Consider the following 21901-nt stretch of genomic DNA (forward strand, 5'->3'; position numbering starts at 1 on the left):
TTCAATCTTTGTTACAGCATGCAGGATCTTTAGTTGTAGCATGTGGGATCTAGTTCTCTGACCAGGGATCAAAGTCCAGCTCCTGCATGTGGATTGTAGAATCTAAGCCATTGGACCACCAGGGAAGTCCCTTCAAGTATCATCCTAATTTAAGTTTTAAAAAATGTTTCATGAGCCCAAGACTATCTCTGGGCCAGTAGTTGCTCAGTTGTGTCTGACTCTTTGCGACCCCATGGACTGTATGTAGCCCACCAGGCTTCTCTATCCATGGGATTCTCCAGGCAAGAGTACTGGAGTGAGTTGCCCTGCCCTCTTCCAGGGGATCTTCCTGTCTCAGGGATCAGACCTGTGTCTCTTATGTTCCTGCATTGGCAGGCAGATTTTTTACCACTAGTGCCACCTGGGAGGCCCCCACACAGGCCAGTTCAGTTCAGTCACTCAGTCGTATCTGACTCTTTTTGATCTCATGGACTGTCACACGCTAGGCTTCCCTGTCTATCACCAACTCCCGGAGCTTACTCAAACTCATGTCCATCAAGTTGATGATGCCATCCAACCATCTCATCCTCTGTCATCCCCTTCTCCTCCTGCCTTCAATCTGTCCCAACATCAGGGTCTTTTCCAGTGATTCAGTTCTTTGCAGCAGGTGGTTAAAGTATTGGAGTATCAACTTCAGCATCAGTCCTTCCAATGAATATGCAGGACTGATTTCCTTTAGGATTGACTGGTTTGATCTCCTTTCAGTCCAAGGGACTCTCAAGAGTCTTCTCCAACACCACAGTTTAAAAGCATCAATTCTTCTGCACTCAACTTTCTTTATAGTCCAACTCTCACATCCATACATGACTACTGGAAAGAGCATAGCCTTGACTAGATGGACCTTTGTTGGCAACATAACAGGCCAAGTTGACCCTAAATGACTGTCCTTCTGTTGTTGGTATAGCCCATTTTGTAGGGGATTCTCGAGAAGAAAACTGAATTTTTTGAGTTCTCTCTAGGGCAGCAGCTGTATTTGTTAGCCCAGGCCTAAATCTTGCTGTTGATCTCTGAATGCTCAACAAAAACATGTACTTCTCTGTCACTTACACACTTCTCCAACTTAGCTTTAGTACCGAAAGCCAGGCTGCCATATTTATGCTTCCTGGAGTTTGGCTTTCATTTAGATTAACATATGGAAATTAAAATAACACTTTGTATCTTTCAAACTTTCAATACTTCAAATATGGGCATGCATTTTATTTGGCAAAGGTTCAATGTACTGTTGTGCCTTTTGTTAACAAAATTGATATTAGAAGACTATCTGGTGATAAAATGTAGATTCTGACTGCAGAACTGTGTTATCTTGGATTTGAATGTTCCCAGGGCTTATGTGTATTTATTGTGTTGCTTGGCAATTACATTTAACCAAAGCATCATGATTGGACTTTGCCCTTTGCATCACTTGGGCACGAGCCAGCGTTTTCTTTGGCCCTTCTGTGCCTCTGTTTCACTTTTAAACACTTTAAGTTTTCTTTATTTTTTTTTTAATTCAAGCTTGGGGCTTCTCTGGTGGCTCAGTGTAAAAAATCCACCTGCCAGTGTAGGAAATGTGAGTTTGATTCCTGGTCTGGAAAGATCCCCTGGAGAAGGAAATGGCAACTCACTCTAGCATTCTTGCCTGGGAAATCTCATGGACAGAGGAGCCTGGCAGGCTATAATCCCTGGGGTTGCAAAGGGTCAGACACAACTTAGCAACTGAACAACAACAACTTCAAGCATGCAGAAAAATTATCTGTAAATAATATTTCATTATATAGCTCAGAGAAATACAGATTTTTAAAATAAAAAATAATCAAAATTGCTACAATTAAAAATTCAGAAAGAAATTCTTAATACCATCCAATGCCCAGTCAGTATTCACATTTTCTCAATTTTCATATTTTTTTAAGATTTATTTAAATGGAAATCTGCATAAGAACATACATTGTGATTACTTAATCATATTTCTTAAGTCGTTTCATCTGTAATATACCCTCTGAAACCATGTAATTCAAATTGGGCCTTGAACCTATAGTCCAGGACTTGACCCTAGCCACATCCCAGATCTGGAACTTGAACTCGTGGTCTTTTAACTGAGATCATGCCTGGTCTCAGGATTTATTGAAGTTCTCGTTGTCTTGTGGCAGAAGGAATTCAGTAAGAGACGGAGTGATAGGTAAGACGTGGATTTATTTAGAGAGAAACACACTCCACAGACAGTGTGGGCCAACTCGAAAGGCAAGAGGGCAAGCGTGCAGATAAACTAACATGTGAGTTTGTGTAATAGATCTCCAGGTACCTGCCACACAAGTACTAGCTTGAACAGATGTTAACATTTTAATATTCAGGCCTCTAGTTTTTAAGGCAGATCCTGTTAACCATCCTCCTCTCCAGTCCTTTTCTCCTTCTGGCCTCCCCAGGTGTCATTACTGTTCTGAAGTTCTATTCTGTTCTTCCCACATGAGTTTCCTGTCCACTAAAAAGTGGCAGTCCACTTTGGCTTTTTTTAAAACTGGATACTTTTAACAACAAAAAGCAGCCATTACTTTTTAAAAATTCTAGTAGTTAGTAAATATCCAGGTTGCAGTTAGGACCCTAAAGAAAAGAGGCTTTGTGAATTATGAAAAATGTCAGGATATTTTCCATAAGCAGTCAGCACCTCCATTATCTTTGTCTGATATTGTGCCCTGATTTCTTCTTGTAAAGGGGCTGCAGTGTTTAAGGCAGGTTTTGGAGCACTTAGACTTTTTGTATTTTTTTGCATCGTCTTTCCATGCTTAATTTTTAATAATACCAAATAAATAAGATCGTCCCCATCCAGTCTTTAACACAAAACTCTTCTCTGAGTGAGACCTTGATTCCAGATAGGGAGTAGAACAAAGGGTTTTCTGGCAAAAAAAACCCTTTCTATTTGGATCTACCTTGACTTTCTACTTGGGAGGGGCTGCTTATGAGCACACCTGTGTGTTAGCTGCTGTTGATTGTCCTATGCTGTGAAAACCTCTTATCTCTGTTGCCAACTCCTGACTGCCTCCTGAGATGATGCAACTTTTCTTACCAGTTAACTGTAAGAAGCATCCAGTGTGTGGGAGACTTTAAAAGAGCAGCAATTTGCAGTCACTTCTGCTTGTTTTGTAAGGTGTTGAAACCTTCAGTCTGTGTGTAATTTGTCTTAGTGCATTTGTTTATGATGCATCTCCTTCACTTTCATTGGACAGCCATACAGTCAAGAGGTGGTTCTCCGTGTAAGGTGTTGCGACAGGTTTAACTGGAGTGTTGTGGTCACCTAGGAATGAGTAAGAGAGGCATTTAATTGGGCCTCAACATAGTAGAGAAAGTTTAGGCTGCCGCAGGCTTCCCTCATTAGATTACAGTGACTTGGTGAATGTGTGTAGCAATGTGGCTTTGTTGACAGGTCCCCCCTGCGTAGAAGTGGGGTGTTCTCCGGTGTCAGGAACACAACCTGGGCTCCTTAATGTCATCAGATGGTGCCAGACTTACTTTTCCTTTACTTGATTGTCAGAGTGCGTCAATCTTTTCTTCAGTGGAAATAGAGGATATCTTCATTCCAGGGAACATAACTTTTTGCTGCTCTTTGAGCTTCCCTCATGGCTCAGATGGTGAAGTGTCTGCCTATAGTGTGGGAGACCCAGGTTCAATCCCTGGGTCAGGAAGATCTCCTGGAGAAGGAAATGGCAATGTGCTCCAGTATTTTTGGCTGGAAAATCCCATGGACGGAGAAACCTGTTAGGCTACAGTCCATGGGGTTGCAAAGAGTCAGACCCGACTGAGTGACTTCACTTTCACTTCAGGTCTTGGGGAATGCTGATGTATGCAAGAGAACTTAAATGATCGTGGTTTTTAGGTTTTTCTTGGTTTAAAATGAAATTTGAGGTTTCAATTTGAAAAACTAATTTTCTGTCCTCTGGAGATCTGTACCCAGAGACAAAGGAACCTGCCATCCACAGGTGATTTACCCTACAACTCACCTAAACTGGCACTGTGGGGACTAAGACCACAGTGCTTGGATTTCTGGGCTTGTGGGTTTGAAGAAAAATATTGATTGTGTTACTGGTATGCGATAGAACACTATGTACCTGTAGCAGTTAGTGCCACGTGCATAGCAGAGAGCTTCAGGTTTTTAATAAGTTTTATCCTTTCATAGGATCCCGGAAGGCTTTACAGTATTACAGAAAATAAAAAATAAACCTTGCCTGGAGTCATTTTGCCTTTTGTCATAACTCGACCCTTCCCCCTATGAGGTACTATGCGTTAGATTGAAAAAATGACAGTTGCGAAACTAGTATTTGTTAAGTTTGGTGACAGTCCCAAAGCCACACTTGCCAGCTGAGCCCTGACCCCATTTGTTTGCCATAGGGTGTTTGTGTAATTCCCATAGCCTTGACATGCCAGGTACCTTTGACAAGGGTGTTCAGGCTCCAGAGACAAGAACAAGCACATAGGCAAACACTCTACCTGGGTTCAATACCGAATGCAGTCACCAGATACATGCCTCATATAGTCAGTCACCCTCTTACTGGACTATTCCTTTGGACTTGCTGACAGGCGGCTTCTCAGTAATCCTACTCGCTTTGCGTATTTTTTCAGTGTGCTCAGAAATTTTAAACACTTTATTCTGGAACTGGTTCGGTATGTGTTCTGTGAGGTATGTCTTCAGCTGTCCCTAGGGTGGCCAGCTAGGTTCATAACTAGAATTAGGACTTTGATCTCTTGAGAACTGGACTTAGCTCCTAAGACACACATAGTTTGCTCTGGATGATTTTCTGGAACTGCCGAACAAGAAAGGATGATTTGAAAACTGGCTATTTGATTATAAGTATAATTTCATTATACTTATAACACACTTTGGAGTCTTAGCAGTTCCATCTGGTGGGACTTATCCTTTTAGAATTTATACCATGTTTATTGTAAAAGACAGACTGTTTTCTACTGAAAATCAGAGCTCAGCAGATGTAATAAACCTGAATATCCTTCTGTTTGCAGAAATGCTTAAAGTATTTAGAGGTCATTGAAAATTTCATCGTTTCCCCATACATTTTCACACTTGTCTGAATTAATTTTCAGTTGTTCAGTGACTTGCTGCTTAAAATAATCTCTTCAGTCATAGAATTTTCCATTTACATTTTTGCAACACAGCAGCCTCATAATTTTTTTTTTTACCTTTATTGGTGATTAATGTCTTTTATCATATCTATCTTTTATGTTTAAAAAAATAGAAAAAATAATTCTCATTTTTCACATCTGGCTTACTTTCAGTATTCACCATGTAAACAGTCAGGGCTTTAGGCGTGTACTGGTGCAAGCTTATAAGTTGGACAGTAGGTCTCCTGGAGTGTTTGTGTCTTTATAAACAGAATTGGAGGTCTATGTGGGCATGACCTGAGATCCCCAGCAGAGATCCTGGTCCAGCCAAGAGGGCTGGAGCTGGGGTCTGCTTAGTCTGAGGCAAGGACAGAGCTCTGTTACTCTCTTGCCATTTGAGTACAATTAAATTAAGGTACTCCCTTAACATTTTTGAAAGCTAATTTTGACTATATAAGCAATACTTAACACATTCTCCATGAAAAAAAAACCATTTCAGATAAGACCAAAGTCTCTCTTGATCATATCTGCAATCTCAGTCTCTTTCCCTTTCTCTGTAGGCAATGCTCTTCTCAATTTGGTAACACTCCTTTCAAAATCCATGTATATACATGTAAGGAGAAAAAATAAAGATTACATGCATTTACATAAATAATATACTGTGCAGCTATTATTGCTGTTGTTTAGTTACTAAATTGTGTCTGACTCTTTGCGACCCCATGGACTATGGCCCACCAGGCTCCTCTCTCCATGGGGTTTTACTGGCAAGAATATTGGAGTGGGTTGCCATTTACTACTCCAGGGGATCTTCCCAACCCAGAGATCAAACCCATGTCTCTCAAGTCTCCTGCGTTGGCAGATGGGTTCTTTACCACTGAGTCACCAAGGAAGCCTGTGCAGATATTAAAACTTGCTCTTTTCCTGAACAATGTGTCTTAATTATTTCATGTCTATACATGATGATTTTCAGTGTTCTTTCTAGTCTCTGTGTTAGTCTGTGGGATGGATGTGTACTTTGTCATTTTTCTTTTCTAGAGCTGTCTTCTGCTTTGAGAATCTGATAAAAGCTATGAGCCACAGACCTTCTCTTTAGAAAAATGTACACACATGTGTATGTTTGAAGTGTGTGTTTATAATTTTTGTGTTTTTTTTTTTCAGTTCCTGTTTGGGAGTGTTTTTTCTTTTATCTCCAAATACTACAGACACATCAGTATAGCTCAGTGCATTTCATGTTCATATCACTATTAGAAATGGCATTTTTTCTCAATTGTAGTGATGGTGGAACTTGAACTATATAACCCTTTCTGGAAATATATAGAGATTGAGAATGAAAATAAATATTCTGGTTGGAGCTTAGTAAGGGCAAATGAGTGCACTAATTTATGTGCCAATATTTATGTTATTGATTCTCTGGGGAGAACAATGGGTTGTGAAAATATGGGTGTGTATGCCTGAGGCCCTAAGGGGAGGTAGGGGGCAGAAGAAACAGGTGCTCCAAGAAAAGTGGGAGGACACAAGCACGAGGGAATTTTATTTTGGTTGGCATGAGTACAAAAGGAGATGTTTCAACTGAAAACCTTGACCTGGGACCCACACAAAGAGGGTCTTATTTCATTTAACAGAAAATTGATGAGGGAGAGGTTGATCAAGGATTCCTTCATTCCCCTATTCTTTATGGAGGGCCCTATGGCAACCCACTCCAGTACTCTTGTCTGGAAAATCCCGTGGATGGAAGAGCCTGGTAGGCTACAGTCCGTGGAGTCGCAAAGAGTCAGACATGACTGAGCAACTTCACCTATTCTAGACACTGGTGATGGAGTACAAACAGACCCCACCCTGCTTTCATGTCCTTGCAGACACCCTAACTGGTAAGACAGACACCAAATAATCCCGTAAATACATGCAGAATTGCTGTGTGACTGCCATAAAGACTGTGCTTGTGCTGCTCTGAGATCCTGTGGGGAAGGGCATTTGTTTGGGCACATTGTTCTCAGTCAAGGGAAGGTGGCAAGGAAGGTGACGAGAGCTGCCATCTGATCAGCTACCAGATAAATGTCAGGTCAGATTTGTTGTTGGAGGGGGTGGGTGCAGGGTGGAGGAGTCCCAGGCAGGGAAACATCACGTACACAGACCCTTTGAGGTGATAGAGGGTCAGGGGATTTGAGATCAAGTCAGTGTACCTGGAGCTTCTTGATCTCCTTGTGAGTCCTCTTCATTCTTCCAGTCACTAACTGTTGGGAGTCTCAGGGCTCCATCTTTGGGGCTCCTCCCTGATCTGCACTTCCAGCTTGATTGCTTCTCGTCTGGTGGCTTTAAATACATCATCTGCCTCTGATGATCTCCAGGTTTCTATCTCTAGACTGGACCTTTCCTTGAGCATCAGACAAGGATCTCCAACTTCATTTCTGGTATCTAGCCGCACCTCAAAGTTAACCTGTCCAAAAGTTGACTTCTGATCACTCCCTTCTCTCCCACCCAAATCAGCTTCTCTCACAATCTCTTCTTTTTCTCAGCAGATAATGACTCCATTTTCCAGTCTTGAAGATCAAAACCCTTGGAGCCATTCCTCACACTTCTCTGTCTCCCATAACCTACTTCCAATCTGGTGCAGAGCCTGTTGCCTGTACCTTCAGAATAGAGCTGCTTTGCTGCTGCCATTCTGTCAACATGGAGGGGCATTGTCCCCTGTGCTTCCCAGCTCAGCTCCCTGCATCTGCCTCTGTGCCTATTGGTCTCTTCTCCATACAGTTATATTGTTGATTTGTGATCCTGTTACAGTGTACTAAGATATCATGTTTTTTTCTGAAGTGTTAAGCGATTTCTTGACTCCACTCAAAGTAAAGACCAAGCCTTACAGAGGCCAGTGAGACTGTGTGTTCTGGCCCCTGGTTACTCTTCTGAACTCCTCTCTTGCTTCTGTCTTGCTTGTTGCTCAGTTATACTGATGTTCCTCCAGTACGAGGTTCACTCTGCCTCAGGACCTTTGCACTTGCTGTCTCCGCAACTTACACATGACTCTTTCACTACCACCTCCTTAACTTTTCTTATCCTCTTCCTGACACTTACCCCTCTAACATACTATGTGATTTATTTTTCTTGTTAATTATCCATATTTTCTCACTGAAATAAAAACTGCATGAAGGCAGATTGTTATCTGTTATATTCTCTATTATATCCCTAGCACATGAAATAGTGCCTGAATTACAGTAGGCTTGCAGTAAATCTGTGATAAATTTATGAGTGAATGAATGAAGGCAAAACCTAATCTCATAAGTAAAAATAACAGAAAGCTACCCAGCAGTTAAAATAGCCAGAAAGTTTCCTATTTAGGGACTATGTGGAGGCTGTTTTTAACTTTTATTTGAAAAGAAAAGTTCTTGACATTTGCTTGGCTACATCCTGGATTTAATAAATGTCTTTGATACATTAGGAAATTTGGTATGTTCATAGTTTAAAACTACCTATGTTAGGTGTTTGCACACTATGAAATCAAATTAAATTACAGCCTTGTCCTCCACTTGATAATTTCTTTTGGGGAGGTAGTTGGGATACATTTAAGAACAATAGGAGTCTGTAGGAATACAGTGTAATTAAGTAAAAGGAAAGAAGGCTCGGTTACTTTTACTTTACTTTTTTGTGTATTATTTGCACTCAGTCTCAGTTGTGGCACGCGGGATCTTTCGTTGAGGCTTGTGAACTCTAGTTGTGGTGTGCCAGTTCAGTAGTTGTGGTGCTCAGGCTTAGTTGCTCCACGGCATGAGGGATCTTAGTTCCCCGACCAGAAATTGAACCCATGTTCCCTGCATCGCAAGGTGGATTCTTAACCGCTGGACCACCAGGGAAAGTCCCAGCTCAGTTGCTTGAGGAGTTCTGAATAACTATGGGGAAGGGCTCTATAGTACTAAGCTTAGGCTTGTGGAAATTATCCATCAGATTCTTGTGTTTGCCCTCTTGACCTTAAGATGTCCCCTTGTGGTGTCTCTTCTCTTGGTCCAGTGATGGGGCCATTCCACATCCACAGAGTGATTTGTCTCCATGATGACTGAATAGAGGAATTGTCACCATTGAAATTACTATTGAATCTGTAAATATGGAGCTAGTGCTTAAAAGTTTGTTTCTAAATTTGTTTGATTTATCCAGAATATGTAAAGCCTATTGATTTTCTGCATGATTAATCTGTACTCTTCTGTCTTAGGATCATTTTGGCATTTGTTACCTATGTATCTCTTATTTGGGGGCATAAGGACTATATAGCCAGTGGACAGCTTCTGCAGAAGGAAGTATTGTTGCCAGTGAAAGGAAATTGCAGATTATTTTCCCCTTTGGTGTAGGAAATAGACTCTACTACTCATCTGACTGCAATAATAAAAATGGAACAGTTCCCATTTGGGGCAGCAGGAAACCCTGCTTCTGGTAGTGATATACAAAGGTTTATGGCTGCTGTCTGCTAAACTCATACTCAGCTGGTCTCAGTGTGAGCAGGCAGTGTAGAGGCTGACTTGCGTGGTGGCTGTAGCTCTGGGACCTGTCATGGGATCATCATGGTATTAATTTTTTTTACATGTAGGTGAAGTATTAACTCAGTATTTGCAGAGGATTCTGTACTCCAGGGATGGGACTAGGTCATTTCACTCAGCTTATATCATCCTTGTGACAATACCATGAAGGTGACTGCTGTTTCTCCACCATATATTGAGGCAGCTGAAACTCTGAGATGACAAATAGGGTTACTCTCTTACTGTTTTTCTTATGGTCTTGAGGTTACCTGGAGCAGAGCCTTTCAAGTTTGTCTAAATATCGGACATGTACCTAGGGCCCTGAAAGAGCAGAAACCGCATCTCCAGCAGGTAGGTACTTGGCCAGTAATGTGACTTCATCTCAGAAATGGCCTGTTGGCTGTCTTCTTATTTTCCCTTTTTGCCTGGTCTGTCTGCGCTCCCATGGACGGAGGAGCCTGGTAGGCTGCAGTCCATCGGGTCGCTAGGAGTTGGGCACGACTGAACGACTTCCCTTTCATTTTTCACTTTCATGCATTGGAGAAGGAAATGGCAACCCACTCCAGTGTTCTTGCCTGGAGAATCCCAAGGACGGGGGAGCCTGGTGGGCTGCCGTCTATGGCGTTGCACAGAGTCGGACACAACTGAAGTGACTTAGCAGCAGCAGCAGCAGCAACATGATGAGAAATACATTTTACTTATAATCTAGTATGTGTGTTCATGGGTGTGCGTGTCTGTGTATCTCAAACAAAAGCTTCACAAAGTGGAAGTTACCCTTAATACACACAGTGCACTATGGTATTTTCTGTCCTATCCTTTCTGTTTTGTTTTCACCCTGACATAGAGGACAATCAGAAATTTGGGGGCTTTATTTTGCCATTCACTTAGTGATTATAAGTTTGTAGTTTGAAAATGCTAGTATCTGACTCCAAAATTCATATGTCTTCTGCTGCATCGGGGTGAATGGGGCAAACAAAACAACCCTAAAGCCGGTACCTACTCTGTGGGAACTTAGAAGCTGGTTTAGGAGACAATAGAAATGAAAGGTCTAAGTGATGTTTTTGAAAGAATTTAGGGCACAATGCAGAAATGAGTGACACAGATAGATGTCATGGAAAGCAGTAAAGGTCAGGAAAGTGCTCCTAAAGATTATGACTAAATCTAGATGGGCCAGATGGGTGAAGAGTCAAAAATAAAAACAACAGAAGTATAAAATAATTGCTTGAATAATTGAATTGAAAATGAAACTTGAGATATAGGTAAATGAGAGAATATTGGTAATTCTATGCCTGTTTCTCAGCTCTCCTCCATATAATAAAGTATGCAATGCTTTGAACATTGCATGTAAAACATCAGTTCACTTTAGTACCCACTTTTCCAAAACCAGTTTTGCTCAAGTTTAGATTGTATTGAAAATCTAGGAAACTAACTTCAGTGTCAGTGTTGTTCTAAGGAATTTACTGTTTGGAGATGATCATTCCTATCCATCTGCCACCTGACAAAAATAACAAGCAAGAACAGAATGGCAACAAAGATGTTGGCACCTCCTTTATAAACAGGTATCCTTTTCTGCAAGAAGAGCCCCTCAGACCTGTTCTGCCTTCATCAGCCCCTTCCTGACTCATGCCTTCAACCATGTGTCATCAGCTTCATTGTCAGTTACGCACCTCTAGCCCTGTCCTCCTCTGTTCGCCCATCTGCACACCTGCCTGTCATCACTCATTGTCAACACTGCCTCATAAGCCACTGCCTGGTTTGGGCTTGACCGAAACCTTTCTCATTGCTTGTCTTTATCTTAGCTACTTTTATCTGTGAATGGTTACCTCTCATGAGCTTTCCTGTGGGCAGCAACTAAGAAATGCAGGTATTGTTGGCATCTCTAAACAGTTCCATTTGCCTACCCTACTTGCTTTGTTTCTTTTTTTGAGAGAAGACTTTGAAACTTAGTTTTTATTAAAAGTGATGCTTTAATTCCAAAGCTAAGAGATGTTTATTAGTGAAAAATTAAAAAGTACCAATAGATAAAAAGAAGAAAATAAAAGTTATTTGAAATCCTTCCCATGTAGTCACTGTTGATATTTTGGCATATAACTTTTCAGACTCTTTTTTTTTTTCTTAATGTGTATTTAGAATCTTCCTCTTCCTTTAAGCAAAAATTAATAAAATAATATTGTCTTTTTGCTCATATTTTCCCTTTAATAATGTTGTAAATATTTGCTTGTCATTAAACCTGCTGTTTCTTAACCCATTTTTTTCTCTTAACAACACTGTGAATGACTTCATGTCATTAAACTTTCTTCCGTAACAACCTTTGTAAAGCCCATATTTATATTTCATCAAATAGGTAGATGTTTGGTTTTGGTTTTTTTTTTTTTTTAATGTTTGGTTCTTTTAACCAATTCCCCTTGGTTAGTCATTAGTTTGTTCTTAATATTCCAATTTAAAATTCAAAATTTAAATTAAGTTCTTTGAAATAGTCATTTTTAAGTTACAAAGGTAATGCAGGTGCATTCACCTTGTTATAAAACTGAACACAACAAGACTGAAAGTTGCTATGGTTTTACCACCATTCCCAACTCCCTCCACTGTTCACCATTATTAGTCTGGTCTCTTCCTCAGTATTTTATTAAATATTCCTATTTTAAAAACTGCTCACCTTTTATGAAATAATTTTATAGAATTGCCTTTTCCCCCTAAAACCAGTTTTCATTTTTATCTTACTTCTGTGACATTAGCTTTTCATGTATGTCCTGATCTCATGTTCTCCCCTTGGTTGCTGATAGAAAAAGCAGAAGTGGGCTTCTCTCTCACTGGGGCATAGAGATTGAGTCCACCTGGGTCCAGGCTCAGTAGCACACAGGGGAGTGAATGGTTTTGAGAGCCACAAGTCAAAGAGAGGAATTTGTGGAGATTCCATGGCTGTCAGGACTAATCAACAAGTTAAATTGCCAGGCACCCTGCCAACAGCTTAGCTGTCTCTAGGGCAAGAGCTGAGAATTCATTTGGGGATGCAGTTTCTGAGGTATCCAAGGGGAGGACCTTAGTTTAAAAGAAGGGTAGCTGCGAGTCACACATACCTCGAAGAAATTCAGAAGTGTGAGAAGGCAGTGCACTGTGGTGGTAAAGACGTTAGTCCTTGTGGGCAGCAGGCACGCCTGAGTTGAATACCAGCTTGACCACTTATTAGGGCTCACGATGACTTAACTTTCCTGTGTCTCTGTTTTCTTATTGGTAAAATAGCAATAGTACTACCTTTCTTGTGGTATTGTTAGAAGATTTAGATGCATGGTGCCTGGTGCAAGAACAGTACCTGGTGCATGGTAAGCATTGGATACATCAGTAGTTGGAGAAATACAAGAGGAACCAACCAGAACTCTGAATCAGGTCTTGGCTAAATAAAGGATGCCGGTTTACAGGGGCTGGCTACAAAGTAACACATGTACTCTTGTCTCCTAAATTCTACAAGGCACTGCAGTTTACTTAAGGACCTTGCTGTTTGTGGTCTGTACTCTCCACCTGGTATCTGTGTTGAAGTAGCTGGGACTAAGTCAGGAATCCTGGCTCTGGCTATGGAGGGAGACACAGGTCATTGCAGGGTCAGAGCTACAAGCCCTGCTTTGCCTTATCTGCGTTCGCATCTGCGTTCGCCACGGTTGTTTTAGCAGACCTGAGGTTACCTCTGGGGGGCTGGCAGAGTTTGCTGTTTCTTGAGATTCAAGAATTTTGGTGAGGATTACAGAATTTTCAGTTCTAAGGTTATAGAATTTATAGTTTTAAGATTATAGAATTTTACTGTTTTAACAAAAGTAGATGAGAGAGGCACTCTGGTTTTTTGAGCAAATGATGAGATCCCCGGCATATCACTGGAGATCTTTTTAAATCAAGCACATTTTATTAAATGGGTCATTGTCTTCTACCTCTCATTATTCTAAAAAATAGTGATCTATGTACCTGTTTCTCCTTAAAAATATGGCACCGTCCCCATCTTGACCTCAGTTATCTCATCTTTGATCATCTGGATTTCTGGCCCTTGGTATGAGTGTTCTGCAGCAGCTTGTGGCTTAGGTGGATAGTGTCTCAGTGATTTCTCAGTGGATGAGGCGGAGGCTACTTTCAGAAGACAGTTTCAGGCCTGTGGCAGATTTTTCATTTTAGGAACTTCAAGCATACTCTCAGAGAGCTGCTGTTCCTGAGTTGTTGAAGTGAAAGAACTCATAACTCATTGGAAATTCCCGGACTGTTCAATTTGTATTAAGTCTGTAGAAAACACCTAGGAGTGATTGTGTCCCATGGTATAATTTTACTCTGCAATTCATTCTCTTCCCACTTGAACTCTTCAGAATAAAAGCCCATGAATAGCGAGTCACCAGGAGGCATGAATAAACCAGCTGGTTTTCAGCAAATGGATAACTCTTAAGTTTGAAGGTCTTAGCTCCAGTGGGTATCCAGTGGACATCAGTGCTTTATGGAGCCTGAGTGAACTTGGATTATAAATATCTGATCTCATTTTTAATTGACTACTTTTCTGAGCCTCTTTGGTCGGTCAGTCTTTTGCAGGCCTTCCTATTCTGGTTTCTTTGGCTGGTGGGAAAAAGAGAAAGAATGTGCACCCATCTTATCTATATAGAAACAATGTCAAGTCATAGAGGGCCTGAGGTCATATCCCTGTTTACCCCATAGAAAATGAGCCGATCAGCCTAGAGACTGGGGTAATTCCTCTTGGCTCTGTACACAGTTACAGGGCAGGCTCTATCCTGTAGATAGGCTTAGTTATACATGGCAACTTCAGGATTCTTTTGGAGACTTAGAGAACCCGGCTTTTACTACCTACTGTAGTTAATGACGTGAGAGGCCAAGGAACATTGTCTAGGTTTTCTTAAGACAGTTTTCCACAAGGTGAAATCACCTGTAGCTGTGATGAGTGCAGAAGTGGAATTACTACCTAAAGCCTGCTTGTTGCTTCATGAGATAGTCATCTAACAAGCTCAGACTTGCAAAGGATCATGAAGGAAATTAGCGTCCATTTTATTAATTTTTTTAATCATAAAAAAATGAAGCTTGGTTAATTTACAATGTCATGTTTCAGGTGTAGAGCAAAGTGATTCAGTTGTACATATACATATATCTATTCTTTTTTATTCTTTCCCATATAGCTTATTATAAAATACTGAGTATAGTTCCCTGTGCTATATGTCAGGTCCTTGCTGTTTATCTGTCTTCTGTGTTGAAGTGTGCATCTGTTAATCATACATTCCTTATTTATCTCTCCTTTTCCTTTCCCATTTGGTAGCCATAAGTTTGCTTTCTATGTCTGTGAATCTGTTTCTATTTTGTAAATAAGTTCATTTATGTAATTTTTGTGGGTTCTACATATAAGCCATATCATATGATATTTGTCTTTCCCAAACTAATTTGGCGTAAGTTTTAGGGAGTAACTTTTGGATCTATCCTTTGGGGAGTTTACCTTAAATTTCAAAAAGTGTATCTTGGGGCCAGTTAGACAGTATATCCATTGATGAAGTATCTCCTACTGTTCTTTATTAGTTTAGCCAATGGTTAATTTTTGTCTCTTTTGAACATGGGAAAATAAGTTGATTACAAAAAAATCATAGGTGGAGAATTTTAATACCAATTACAGCAGTAAAAATATAATTTATAATTATTAATTTAGAACTATTATGAGATTAGTGAGTTCCCTGCATTCACTGCCTTGACAAGTCACATAATATACCTTCATATTTTTTAACATATATCAGAACTGTAGTTGTGGGCTACAGTTTTGTTTTATTTGAATTAATTTTTATCCACTTTTATTTGAATATATGTCATATATGTCAAATAAATATTAACATATATTCACATGTTCTCCTAAGAGTATAGAATCTGCATGGCAAGATTTGAACAGTTTTGTGAATTAGTTGAATTGTACAAAACCAAGAACCTCAAACTGAGCGTAGTACTTAATGTTTCATTCAACTACATTTGTAACTGTACTTATTGATGATATAGTTAAATAGGAAATTTAAAGCAATGAGCAAGTTCTAGTGAGGTCAGAAGAGAGCTGTAAAGGCTTGTTGCTTGGCAGTCCATGTGTTCCGGAGCCGCCACTGCAAGATACATGTGTAAAAAGTTTTTAAAAAGAGCCTATATGCTTTAGTTTATTTCATTTTAGATGACAGAATAGGAATCCCATTTTGGAAGCGGGTGTATTATCTTTTCCACACGTGGAAACAAGGAGAACACTTGGAGAAATGTGATAAACTTGATATTTTAATTCTCTCAGCAAAAGTGTGCAAACTGCAGAAAACATGTAAATGTAAAAACTGTAGGTATTATTGTAAACATGTTTTACACACATATTTGTGTGCTTGTGCAAAAGAAAAGCCTGGGCTTACCAGTGATTTTTTACTTCGGTTTAGCAATAGGTCATTGGTTTTGAATAGAAAATTTCCAGAGATACATACTATTAAAATCGTTGCACAGTCTTTCTCCTTCTTTTGTTTCCCTCTCTCCTTCCTCCCCCTTCTTTCCTTGTTTCTTTCCACTTGACATTTTGCTCTGTGTTTTCATTCTCTCCATTCTCCTGCCTGTCTTCTGCCAGTCTCTGTGGGGCCCACTTATATATCCCCTCTCCCCTTCTTTTTCTGGTTTCATTTTCCACATTCTTCAGTCTCTGAAACCCTCTTGCCCACTCTCGATCTTCTGCCTCCAGGCACCTGCTCTCAGGCACTGTGTAATTTAGAGTTGCATGTGGAAGATCTCAGGTGGACAAAAAGCTTCCTCTTGGCTCCGGAGAAGAACCCGTCCAGCCGGGCCCCAAGCTGTGGTCTGGAAGTCAGCCAGGTGGAGCTGGCTTGTCATAACTCCAGGCCTGGCCTTCTGGATCCTTGAATGTGTCAGCTTTCTTAATTATAACCCAAGAATGTACTTTCTAGAACCTTTTGTTTTCTTTATCAGTCAGTTCTGTATGGGCTACTGGTTTCTAATTGGTGACTTCTTGGTTAAAGGAATGTTTGATCATTTTTTATTAATGTTGGTGAAAGATGATAATTCTATGTATGAGTGCTTTGCATTTTTCAAAACTACCTTCTCTCTTCTCCCTCAGAAGGGCAACTACTTTAGCTGGGGATTTCTTTTTTTTTTTTTCCTTTTTGATAGGATGAGGTACTCTTAATCCCTCAGTGACCTAGCTGTATCTGGGTAGGTCTCTAAGCCCACATGCTTTACTTTCTTCCCCTTAAGATTTCCGGGTTTGAACTGAGTAGTAGCTGTGGATGGAGATGCTAGTGGCGTGGAAATTCTTGCTGGTGACATCACCTGCCGAGACTGTGGGCACAGCGCCAGGATATTGATCTCCTGGGCTTTGAGTCAGGCAGGACATCCTGTGAAATTCCTGCTCAACGTTAACCAAATGGGAGCAGCTCTGAACAGTTTCATTCTTTTGGCCAGTCTCCTCCCTTATTAAAATGTATGAAGACGCCTTTTTAACCATGGTTTCTTGCTGACAGGCTGACCCAGTGTCAGCATGGTAGATAAGGCTGAGAACATTCCATGATACGTGCAATGACAACAAACATCTGGAGACTTGGTGCAGACCTGGCATTAGAAGGGATCATCATTAGTGACAATCACCCAACCTTAGAAATAAGGTGTCTTCATAGAAAACTGGGGGTCCCCTATCCCTGATAATATCATGATTAACAGCGGGACCCCTTGAGTTGGTATACCTGCAGGAGGATCCTGGCCTTCCTATCTGTTAGCTATGTGATCTGGAATCCTAAGTCTTAGTTGTTATTACTGTCTGTGAAATGGGCATAAGAATAGTATTGGCTTTTTAGAGTTTTTCTGAGGATTCAGTGATCACAGGGATATAAAATACTTGGCATATTTCCTGGCAGTCAGTAAATGATTGTTGATTTTACTATTGACTTAGGACTCTTTCTACTCTATTGTACTACTCTCTATAATCTTTTCTAACAACCAGATTGAAGGCAGTAACATAAGTTGTCTTTATTTCCCTGACCCCACCATGTAAAGAATTGTATACCAGCGGTCTTTACACTGAGGTACACATCACACGTCTGCATTCACCAAGACCAGGCGAGGTGGGCAGGAATAGTTTTAAGGGGACCATTTTCCAGATCCTCAATTCCTAGGCATTCTTTCTCTAAAGCTAAGAGTGTATCTGCAGTTAAAGTGTTACACCAGATTTTGTTCTCCAGTTTCCAGTTTTCACAGTTACCCCTTTTGCCATTTTTCTAAAGAAAGCCCATCTCAAATATTACTTTGGTGTTTGGTGCCCCATGTCAGCATGTTAAATCACAGCACAAAATAAAATGGGTCAATTTGAAATATTGGTTTCAGCAAAACCTCCTTTAATGAAGCCACCATACACCCCTACCCCATCTCACTCAGAGTTGCATTCTTAGTAAAATTTTACTTTTAGTGCTTAATGCATTGAAATTGGAAATAATTGCATCATTTTGATTACAGATTATTAATGGTATTTGTAGTGATTATACAATCCAGAAGAGTCTTTATACTTAAAGCTCATTGATCACAAGAAATTTTAGAAAATTAAATGTAAAAACCTATGCCCTAAATATGCTGGGGTGACTAATTAAATACTCTGACACAGCATTATATCAGGAAATTTGGAGGGAAAATTGACATAGAAATGGGTTTTCAAGGAGAAAGAAGAAGAATGTAAAATCTCCTTATGTTTTAAATGGATGATGGTGAATATTGTCATCATGGTTTTTATATTCCACTGCTTGCTGCCGTCACTTCAGTTGTGTCTGACTCTGTGTGACGCCATAGATGGCAGCCCACCAGGCTCCGCCGTCCCTGGGATTCTCCAGGCAAGAACACTGGAGTGGGTTGCCATTTCCCTCTCCAGTGCATGAAAGTGGAAAGTGAAAAGTGAAAGTGAAGTCACTCAGTCGTGTCCGACTCTTTGCGACCCATTTAAAAGAATATGATAGCACATGGTTAAAATGTCTAGATTTACAATTAAGAGGAAGATATGTCTTTAAGATTCTTTAAATCTTGGATGAAAATTTGAAATGTCAACATAAAATGGGTCTAAAGGGAAGATGGTTTTTTAGTTTTTTTAGGAAGTAGATAGCAGAAAGTTGGAAGACCTCTGTTACATTTTATTGCTATTGCTTTTTCACACAAGGGGAGGACATTCTTCTTTTTTGCTGCTCTTCTGTTAAGTGCAAGATCTAATTGGTTGGTCTTGTGTACATGCCTTACTTTTCGTTAATTAAACCCTAACTGAAAAACATGAATGTCTTTCATGTGCTGGACTCAGGGCCAGGTATATTAGAACAGACTCCAGGTCCTGCCTCATGGGATTCATAATTCAACCTCTGTTCTGAGTTAGAGACTGAATTTTGGTAGGAACTGCAACAATCAAGTAGAAATGTATAACAGTTGTGATAAGGACTTCGGAATTCAACTAGGGACACAACTGCCAAGTATGGTACTGGCATTCTTGGCTCTTGCAGGTACTCTTGCTTCATCAGAGAATATCAGATTAACATCCTTATTTGTCAAAATTAAATATGCCCCAAAACCTGTTGAAATTGGGCCAAGAGGACTGTGTTTTCTTGTTTGATTGGGTTTTTGTAAAGAGCATTGGTGTTCCGTTGAGTCTCTGTTTTCACAGAGTGTTCACATAGTGTTAACATTACACTTTCAATGTAATAAGGATACCGTATCACTGACCAGGGTTTCTAAGCAGTAAACTGTTAGGGCGGTGGCTTCCTTTCTTTTATTATCAGGGACTTCTTCACTTATGAATTGGGAGATTATTTTCGTAATTATTTTAGGAATAGCCAGAACTAAGAGCAGAACAAATTAACTCAAACCCATTGGGTAGTGTTCTAGACACTTTTCATTCCTTTAATGTTGTACTATGCTAATTTATTACTGTGATTAAATGTCATCTGAGGCATATGAGACTCAATATGTACTGAATTCAGCATTTTGCAGTTAATTCAAATTTGAAGGGCATAGAATTATGCCTTACATAATAAAGAAGTTGTTTATGAAAGTAAATGAGCTCAACTTTATTTTGCTTTTTGTTCTAGGTGAAAAGAAATGGATTATCTCAGACAGTTAGCCAGGAGGAAAGAAAGCGACAAGAGGTATTTTTTTTTTTGAAATTTAATTAATTTATTTGGCTGTGCTGGATCTTAGTTGCAGCTTGTGGGATCTAGTTCCCTAACCAGGAACTGAACCCGAGTCCCCTGCATTGGGCGGACAGAGTCTTACTGGACCACCAGGGAAGTTCCAAAAGGTATATTTTCTACTAAGCAGATTCTTTAGGATTCTCAGGGGTGCCTGTTTTGTTGAGCATTTTCCTCTGACAGTGTATTCATTTTCTTTTCTTTTTTTTACAAAAAGGTTATGTGATTATTGTCAAATAAAATTACATATAAGCTCCCAGAAAAGAAAATTTAAAATATCCCAGTGACATTTTAATTTAACAAAGCACCTAGTCCCTGGTGGTTCAGACTATGAAGAATCTGCCTGCAATGCAGGAGACACAGGTTCAATTGCTGGGTCAGGAAGATCCCCTGGAGAAACCCACTCCAGTATTCTTTCCTAGAGAGTCCAGAGGACCCTGCAGTCCATGGGATTGCAAAAAGTTGGACATGACTGAGCAATTAAGCAAACAAAAACTAAAAACAAAATGTCATTTTAACTTAACAAAGCACCTAGTCCAGGTATAAATATTTACATTGGAAGAAATATGTTGAAAAATGGAAAAGACATTGATTAGATTCTGGAACTGAAAAAGGATGATAGTGGAAAAACTCTGAACCCTCTTTGCACGATTTCTAGAAATCTAAAATTATACCAAAACACGTTTGCTTAATAAAAAATAGAACAGATAGCAATAGTTTCATAACTTGAAATTTAGTAAATGTGGCTTAAGAAAATTGCTCATTGTAATAATATTTTGAAGTTCTCAAAGCACTTTCCTTTTGTCTTATGCATATGGATTTGGAAATAAATAAGCTTAGGCATATATATGCATATAAATAAATTCCATAGAGGATATGAGGTACCCCTTTCTTATTTCATTGGCTTGCAATTACACAAAAATATAAGGGTGAATTATAGGACTATTTTAAAACAATCAGAATAATGTATAACATTGCTGTATACATCACAGAGAATTTAAAAAATTATTACATTTATAATTTTTCTAATTTTTATAAAGAAAATATGACTTTTAATAAAATAGAAGTCTTACATTCTCCTCCTTTCATTCCTTTCCTCTCCTCCCTAGAGACAACTATAATTATGGATCTATGTGTATCCATCTGTTCACATATTACATCTATTTATGTACATATGTTTGTGTGTGCCTGTTAAGATGTAGATAGATGATATGATTCTGAACGTATGTTTTGGTTGACTGCTTTTTACATTTAACATTGTTTTTGAGATTTATCCATGTAAAGACATATTAACCTAGGTCATTTATTCAAAACTACTATATGGTATTCCATTCTATAAATACTTCTAAAGAAAATATGTTCCCCTAATGATAGACAGTAGGCGGTATTTTTTTTTTTTTTTACTGTTAACATTGTGGCATAAACAGCTCAAGAGCTTCTCCAGGGTCCTGATCATATTAGAATATTTCTTTTCTTTTAAATCTATTCCATTTCTCTTACATTTTGAGAATATTTATTCAGATTTGTGATATAAAAATGTAATGATAGCAGCAAATCTAATGATGATTTATTTCTGTTCTTATACTGATATTTAACAGATCTAATGTGATTTGCCTTTAAGTAGTTGATGTTTCTATTGCAAGGTGTTTTAAGTTATTACATTAAATGTATTATATTAAACTACCGCATACTCATCTTTTCCTGTGATCTATTCTGTATAGTTTATCATATCATTTTGTTTGGAAAGCCTCTACTTTGAAATGTTTTTAATCATTCCAAGGCACCATATCCATCAACAACCTGAAATCCACTATTTTTGGTCAGGAAGAGTGAACTTTCTTTAGTCTGTATTACATTTCCTGGGGATAATTTTATTAATTGAATAGAATCACACAAGATGCAAGTTAAATGAAACTCTTATTAACGTCCTTGTCTTTACATCCAATGACATAATCATTAGGTGGTTATATCACTTAAAGTCCCTGGAACACAACCAAGGTTAGATCAGCACGTTGAAGTAAGACTTACCTAAATGATTATGGATGCTAAGAATAAAGGTGAACAATGAGATTAGCACCACTAACCTGA

General features: G+C 39.3%; 1 protein-coding gene across 2 annotated transcripts in view; it reads left to right on the plus strand.

Annotated features, from left to right (window-relative positions):
- ARHGEF26 (Rho guanine nucleotide exchange factor 26) overlaps nt 1-21901 on the plus strand; it is a 141249-nt gene that overhangs the window by 9057 nt on the left and 110291 nt on the right. For both annotated transcript variants that reach the window (XM_040247262.1, XM_040247269.1), the window contains one exon: nt 19715-19771. In XM_040247262.1, coding sequence (XP_040103196.1) covers nt 19715-19771 — 57 coding nt within the window. The remainder of the gene's footprint in view (nt 1-19714; nt 19772-21901) is intronic.

This window comes from Oryx dammah, unplaced genomic scaffold (genome assembly GCF_014754425.2).
Source record: "Oryx dammah isolate SB20612 unplaced genomic scaffold, SCBI_Odam_1.1 HiC_scaffold_2, whole genome shotgun sequence".
NCBI classification, from domain to species: Eukaryota; Metazoa; Chordata; class Mammalia; order Artiodactyla; family Bovidae; genus Oryx; species Oryx dammah.